Source organism: Epinephelus moara, chromosome 2 (assembly GCF_006386435.1).
Source record: "Epinephelus moara isolate mb chromosome 2, YSFRI_EMoa_1.0, whole genome shotgun sequence".
Taxonomy (NCBI): Eukaryota; Metazoa; Chordata; class Actinopteri; order Perciformes; family Serranidae; genus Epinephelus; species Epinephelus moara.
The window spans coordinates 24,578,235-24,585,998 of NC_065507.1; the positions used below are offsets into that span (position 1 = coordinate 24,578,235).

Below are 7,764 nucleotides of genomic sequence, written 5' to 3' on the forward strand. Positions count from 1 at the left end.
AAAAAACAGAGTGATGGACTTCATAATTTGCAATAGGTTTAAATGTACAAAAGTTTTTTCAGTATTGGGGCTACATTTTGGTTAAAGTTGCAAATCTGTAGCACATATGGTTGATTTGTTGTGAATTTTCAAAATTTTGAATTTTAGAGGCTTGCTGTAGCGCCACCATCAGGACTATTGGCCTGTTTTTGCAGCTGAGGCAATCTGGCATGGGACTGGACCTTTGTGCATAATTTGGTGATTTTTCGCGCATGGGAAGTATGATTTCCTTGGAAGAAGTAGAAGAAGAACATGCAGCAAAACAATAGGGTCCTGGCAGCTTAGGCTGCCCAGCCCCTAATAAAACCAGAAAAGTGCACTCAGGTGCAGATTATGGTTGATCGCTGCCACTCTAGACGACTGATGATTCCAGCAGATGTGGTGCAGCACGTTTCAGAAGAGTCTAACAAGCCTATATGAATATGTAACTTGTTTATTTTTGACAAGGCTGTAGTGTGTTGCCCAGAGCAGACTGAGTTCACTGTATGTAAAATATAGATACAATGTAATTATGAAGATGAATGCATTTTTAAAACACAGCCACAAATCTTTGATCTATGTCATTCATGACTGAACTTTTGACAGCATTAGCTTTGTCTGTAGCCTACAGCACAACAAACTAGGAAATAACAACAATGAACAAAATTAAAATAGACACACATGAAACCATTTAATTACAGAGCCTAATGACTTACTTTGGGTTGAAGCGCTGTGTGGTGGAAGTACCAAAACTGGGTCGCAGCCATGGTGGCCGGAACAGGGCTCAGTAGTTCCCGGTGGAATTGGTCCCTCTCTACTCCCTTACAATCAAGATGACGTCAAGAATAACAACAACAACAAAAAAAAATGTATTCATATGGTATCCTTCCCTTACTTTAGTGGATCATAACATATCAGATATAAAATTAATCTGCAGATGCTCTGGTTCAAAATAAGATCAAACATTCTATGGATGTCAGTTTTTAAACCACAATAAAGGCCTTAGCGTGGCCTACAACAGACTAAGTTAGGATTTTGGTTTTAAAGCAAGTTTAAGTTTTCCAGAAAATTTGCAGCACCTACCAGCTGCTTAAGAGGAGTGAGGAGTCAGGAGTCAATGATGGTATAAAGGAGACAATGACACAGTCTTTTCAACAATTGTGTATCATGAAAGGTCCTTTAGCATTTAGTCATAGATACGCACACAAAATATTAGACTGATTGTAACAGTAATCTGCGCCAGACCTAGAGGTATCTGGGCCAGCAACATGTGATACACAAGGTAAATAGCACTATAGATCGGTGGTGCACTGGCTGTAGATCAATAAAGAGACACACAATGGATTCAAGTGACGGAAGCTTAACAATATAGACAATATAAAAGTTACTTTCAAGAACTTATGCTGAACTCATCTATAAACACTGATAAAGTGAAAACACAATTTCAGCAACATGAAAACACATTTACACATCTCAAATCATTGCTATGAGGTCTACAGGATTACATCTACAGCTGTGCTTTACTGCATGAAACAGGCAATTTAGCATGTTGTGCTGCATTTGAAACTCTCAGCAGATACAGACAATTAACTGCACACTAAAACATGTATCTGTAATAGTCATCCTAAAACACAGAAAACTAGTTTCTTATTCATTCATCTTTGTGTGAGCATAAACTAGAGAGTTTAAAGAGAGTTTTTACCATACCTGTCGATCAATGAAGACACACATGATGGATAACCATCCTAATCGAGCCAGCGCCATTTTATTTCTGATTCGCGCTCAGTAGGGCCTGAAAAGAAATGACTTAGCCTGATCCACAGGGCGGCACAAGAGCCATCTACTGATCTGGTGGTGTAAATACACGATGCATTCAAGTCAACTCTGTTAGTGTAGTTCTTTACAGTGATATCTGAAGAAAATAAGGGGAGTGTTGTTTATTTTCTAAATAGAAACTCAACATATAGCATTTTCAACATTTTACATAATGTCAACAGTAGTGTTCTGTTTTGGGGCACTTCAGTTTGCCTAATGACTATTTTCTAAATGTTTCATCACCTTCATCCTGCATTATTTTTCAATAATTTTTCACCTCCATAATTTTAAAGGATTATTATAAAAAAAAAAGGGCAAACATTACTTAACACAACTGAATAGTATTCTAATTCAATAAGATATACAGTTAAGTTATTCAGAATAGGCTATGGCCGAAAACTGTTTGTTGTTTGGACACCTTCATCTTGCCCCTCCTTGTAGGTCTGCAGAGATAAATCATCACAACTCTTATTAATTAATTATTATTATTATTTTTTATTTATTTATTATTTTTTTTTCATAAAGGCTGCTCCAAAATGTATAAATACTGTTGCAAACGTCTTCTCATATTTAGTTACATGTGATGCCACCCAGTGGTTTAACTCTCTTAGACAATATGTTGTCCATGCAGAGGTGGCCAGAGAAGTGTTGGGCACTCTTACGGCTGTTGCTGGTGGTGTCTGTCTCTCAGGCTGAGGAGCTGGTGTGCAGACGGAGAGGGGATCCTGAGAACCCCCAGCTATCTACAGATGGAGACATTATGTTGGGGGGAATCTTCCCTTTTCACAGCAGCTGGAAAACCAGAGAGGACACCTACATGCACAAACCACTGCCACTGCAATGCACCAGGTAAATTATACTGTAGAAATTTATTTTGAATTTAAATATATATGTGGAAGTTGGTAAAGATACAAAACAGGTACTAATAATAATAGTAATAACAATGCTAATAATACTAATACTGATAGTCCTACTACTGCTACTGCTACTGCTACTACCACTACTACTACTATAATAATAATATATTAAAGGATATCTAATTGATCATTAAAATAAGAAACATTTCCTCTTGTTTGTATTAATAAAAACAATGGTTGTGATTTCTCGTGTTACTGTTTCTTTTCCAAGAATAAATGGTTTGCAATTCCAATATTTATATCTCTCAACATCTAGTTTGAATTTCAGAGGTTTCCAGTATGCCCAGGCTATGCGCTTTGCAATAGAGGAGATTAATAACAGAACAGACCTGCTGCCTGGCATCTCTCTGGGCTATAAGATCTATGATGCCTGTCGCTCCATGGTCAGAGCTGTGAGAGTTACACTGGCTTTGACTAATGGTAATGAGGTGTTATCTGCACCCTGGAAAGCACCTTGTGCCAGACCAGCCCAAGTGCAGGCCATTATTGGAGAGGCCTCTTCCTCTCCTTCCATGGCTATAGCCACTGTAATCGGACCCTTTCATATGCCAATGGTGAGTAAGATTTGTCAAAATGAATGAATGATATTAACTTTAGTCATTTTAACAACAATGAATTGATATTCAAATATTGTTGACTAATTATTAATAATGCTAATATTTATGTTCATTAAACCGTTTATTATTACACACATTATGATTTTTTATACATCATATTCAGTATTTCTTCAGAATCTATATATTTAACATTTAAGAAAAAGTATTGTATTGATTGACCAGATATTTGTAACACTTTGTTAATGCTTATTGATTGATTTGTAAACTGTTTATACCCATCATTTGGATGTTTATTATACAGTTGCAACTGATGATTTTAATACTTTGTTAAAGCATTATTAAATACTGTGTAGGGCATCTACAAAAAGTGCAACATTATACTGGACAACCATATAATGTTTATAGATGATGCCCTCCGGGAAGGGGAACAGGAGCATAAAGAGCAGGACAAGCAGACTGATGAACAGTTTCTTTCCATGGGCTGTCAGGACACTCAATACCTACATGATCTGAACTCTGAACTATCGATATGGTGCAATACATAACCTTTCATAAGCTAATATAACATGAGCAATATCTCACTTCCTTTATTATTTATTGCAGACAAGTGTGTGTGCGCTCTTCATTTTTTATATGTTTTATGTTATTCTGTTTTAATGCACCTTACAGAAGTAGCAAGCACAATTTCATTGTATAGGTGTCTATACAATGACAGTAAAGACTATCTTATCTTATCTTAATTATAGAGAGTTTACACATTGTAGTGTACTGTTTAAATGTTTTATATTTCAAATACTAACCTTGGGATATTTCTTCTTTTTTTTTTTTAGATCAGCCACTTTGCCACTTGTGCTTGTCTCAGTGATAAAACCAAGTACCCATCCTTCCTCAGGACAATACCCAGTGACGACTACCAGAGCAGAGCCCTGGCACAGTTGGTCAGACACTTTGGTTGGACTTGGGTCGGAGCTGTTAGAACAAATGGTGATTATGGGAACAATGGCATGGCCACATTTACAGAAACAGCCCAGCAGCTGGGCATCTGTCTGGAGTACTCTGTGTCTTTGTTTAGAACAGATCCACCAGACAAAATACAAAAGATAATTGACATTATCAGAGCTTCCACTTCCAAGGTGATTGTCACTTTCCTCTCCCCTGCTGATATCGACATGCTAATATACGAGATGTCTCACCACAACTTGACTGGGTACCAGTGGGTAGGGACTGAGGCCTGGATTTTTGATCCCCAAACTGCAGCCATGGATAAGCATCACATTCTGGATGGTGCCATAGGCCTGTCCATCCCCAAAGCACATGTCAGTGGCATGAGAGAGTTCATGTTGGATGTGAAGCCTCTCAATTCATCTGGTGATGAACTATTTACACAGTTTTGGGAGAAATTATTCAGCTGTAAGTTCAAGCAGTCAAAGTCATCAGCAGAGAATCAGAGAGAATGTACTGGACATGAAGATCTGACTGGAGTGCAGAACAGCTTCACTGATATGTCGCCCATGCCGATCTTTAACAACATCTATAAAGGAGTGTATGCTGTGGCCCACGCACTTCATCGAATTCTCAGTTGTAATAAAACATGTAACAACAAGGTGCCGCTTGATCCATTTACGGTGAGTTCATAAATAATTTATCAGTCTTTTATACTATATTGCCATTAGGCCTTCCAGATGTGTGTCAGAAAATGATCTACATTGAGCCATTTCTCTTTTTTTTTCCAGATTTTACAACACATAAAAATGATTCATTTCAAAACAAAGGAAGGAGATGATGTTTACTTCAATGAAAATGGAGACCCAGCAGCAAAGTATGAAATTATAAATTGGCAGCCAATAGAAAATGGTATTGTGGACTTTGTCACAGTTGGTTTTTATGATGCATCTTTACCTGCAGACAAACAGCTGAATCTGCAAAATAAGTCTTTAATTTGGGCAAACAACTCACAGCAGGTAAGCTACTGGAATAGTTACACAGTCCATTTCAATTCTTATTGTGCTTGGATCATAATGTTTGTTATCAATCTATCACAATAGATAATAGAGGCTTGCAAAGATGGCAACTTGTCAAAGTGAATGCCCAATGAACATTTTTCTCATCAGGTGCCTGTGTCACTTTGCAGTAAAAAGTGTCCTCCAGGAACTCGCAAGGTTCTCCAGAAAGGAAAGCCTGTCTGCTGCTATGACTGTTTAACATGTGCAGAGGGAGAAATAAGCAACATTACCGGTGTAGTATTATTTTGTCCTTTTAAAATGATATTTAATAAAAAAAGGTTTAAATGTTCAGCTTGCTCAAACTAGCAGTCTTTAATTTGTTTCCCACCTCCTCATAGTAAGCAGGCAGATTATTGCAATTATTGAGGTAGAGAGTGAATGAAATTGTGTGTGCAATTGGACTGAAAATTGACATTTGAAAAAAAGAAAAAGTTACAATGCTCAGTTATTAGAAACAAATATGTGTACAACGAAAACAAATAAAACCTCAATTCATGAATTTAACCTATTCATCGTGACGCTTGTACTCACAAATCCAAATCATTCATGATGGTACCATGCAACTGTCATACAGCTGTCCATTTATTATCCAGTAATTATGTGCTGTATGTCTTGTATGCATGGAAAATAAGCAATATAGTGACAAAAACATCAAATGTACAGAGCAAGTCTAACACCTGCTTTAAAATCATTTTTCAGATTCTATCACCTGTGTGCAATGCCACCCTGAGTTCTGGCCAAATGAGAGAAGAGATGCCTGTGTAAAGAAGGAGGCAGATTTTTTATCATATAAAGAGATAATGGGAGCACTGCTCACTGCAGCGTCCTTGCTGGGAACATGCATCACTGCTGTTGTGGCATCCATTTTTTTCAGATACAGCAAAACTCCTGTTGTCAGAGCCAACAACTCTGAGCTGAGCTTCCTGCTGCTCTTCTCCTTGACTCTGTGTTTCCTGTGTTCTCTGACCTTCATCGGCCGGCCCTCTAAGTGGTCCTGCATGCTGCGACACACAGCATTTGGCATCACCTTTGTTCTCTGTATCTCATGTGTTCTGGGGAAAACTATAGTGGTGTTAATGGCCTTCAGGGCAACACGTCCTGGTAGTAATGTGATGAAATGGTTTGGGCCTGCACAGCAGAGGCTCACTGTTCTGGCATTCACTTTTGTACAAGTTATCATATGTATCCTCTGGTTAACAATTTCACCTCCTTTTCCATTCAAGAACTTTAAACAATTTGAGGACAGAATCATCTTAGAGTGCACTCTGGGTTCAGCTGTAGGCTTTTGGGCTGTTCTTGGGTACATTGGACTTCTGGCCATGTTATGTTTTATTCTTGCTTTCCTGGCTCGGAAACTGCCTGATAATTTCAATGAAGCCAAATTTATCACTTTTAGCATGCTGATATTCTGTGCAGTATGGATTACCTTTATTCCAGCATATGTCAGCTCCCCTGGGAAGTTCAGTGTTGCTGTGGAGATATTTGCTATTCTGGCCTCCAGTTTTGGACTGCTCATTTGTATATTTTTTCCAAAATGTTATATTATCTTAGTCAAACCTGAGAAGAATACAAAAAAGAATATGATGGGGAAAGGGGGACCAAAAACATTTTGAAAACTTAAAATATCATTATGGAAAATGCCATCACAATTTTGTCATAAGAATTAAAGTTAACAGCTTTAAATACAACTTGATCAACAATTATATAAACTTATATGGTTTGAACTATATATTTGATTTTTTGTGAGTGTGTGTGCGTGTGTATTTTGTACTGCATTTAGACTTTAAAGAAGCTGTAGGCAACATTCAGAGCACTGATGTAGCAGCAAACAACTATTTTCTTTGTAAAGATACAGTTGAAAATGTGTTTGCTGTTATCAAAGCATTATTGTTCATTGTCATGGTAGCTGATCTGGCTGCATGTATATCTTATTGCATGTCAGTCCCTATGTCTGGGACACATACATAGGCCATAGGGATTATTATCAATGTCCCTATATTTCCAAGTGTGTATTGCCTTGTCTGAACCATGCTTGGGAACAAAAAATTTGCATCCCCCTGGCTACGGGCAAACTAAACCATCATTTTTTTTATTTTTTTTTATTTCTTTAACTCTGGGCTATATCATGGTGACAGCAGGCGGAGCAAGGCTTTTCATATGTCCCTCTTTCTGTAACCTTTTCTGGTGTTTCCATGTCAGTGTCATGATCCTGTTTTCAGTTAGTTAAGTTACCCATTTCGTGTTCATGTTTTGTGTCTTGTCTTGTACTTCCTGTTTTATTTTGAAGATTCACCTGTCTCTCCTTGTCTCCGTAGGTTTTACTTCCTGTCTGGCGCTGTCACACCTGTTTCCTGATTGTTCCTCCCCAGCTGTGTCTCATCACCCCCTATCACCTCATATTTAATCCTCATGTCTTCCCCTGTCTTGTTGCCAGTTCGTCGTACGTCACAGTCT

At 37.9% G+C, this 7,764-nt stretch overlaps 1 protein-coding gene across 1 annotated transcript; it reads left to right on the forward strand.

Annotated features, from left to right (window-relative positions):
* Positions 1-2,449: 2,449 nt before the first annotated feature.
* Positions 2,450-6,923, forward strand: LOC126401520 (extracellular calcium-sensing receptor-like). The gene is made up of 6 exons (XM_050062860.1): positions 2,450-2,682; positions 3,007-3,304; positions 4,138-4,932; positions 5,041-5,268; positions 5,419-5,542; positions 6,010-6,923. Exons 1-6 carry the CDS (start codon positions 2,450-2,452, stop codon positions 6,921-6,923), a joined length of 2,592 nt encoding a protein of 863 aa, XP_049918817.1.
* Positions 6,924-7,764: the final 841 nt, after the last annotated feature.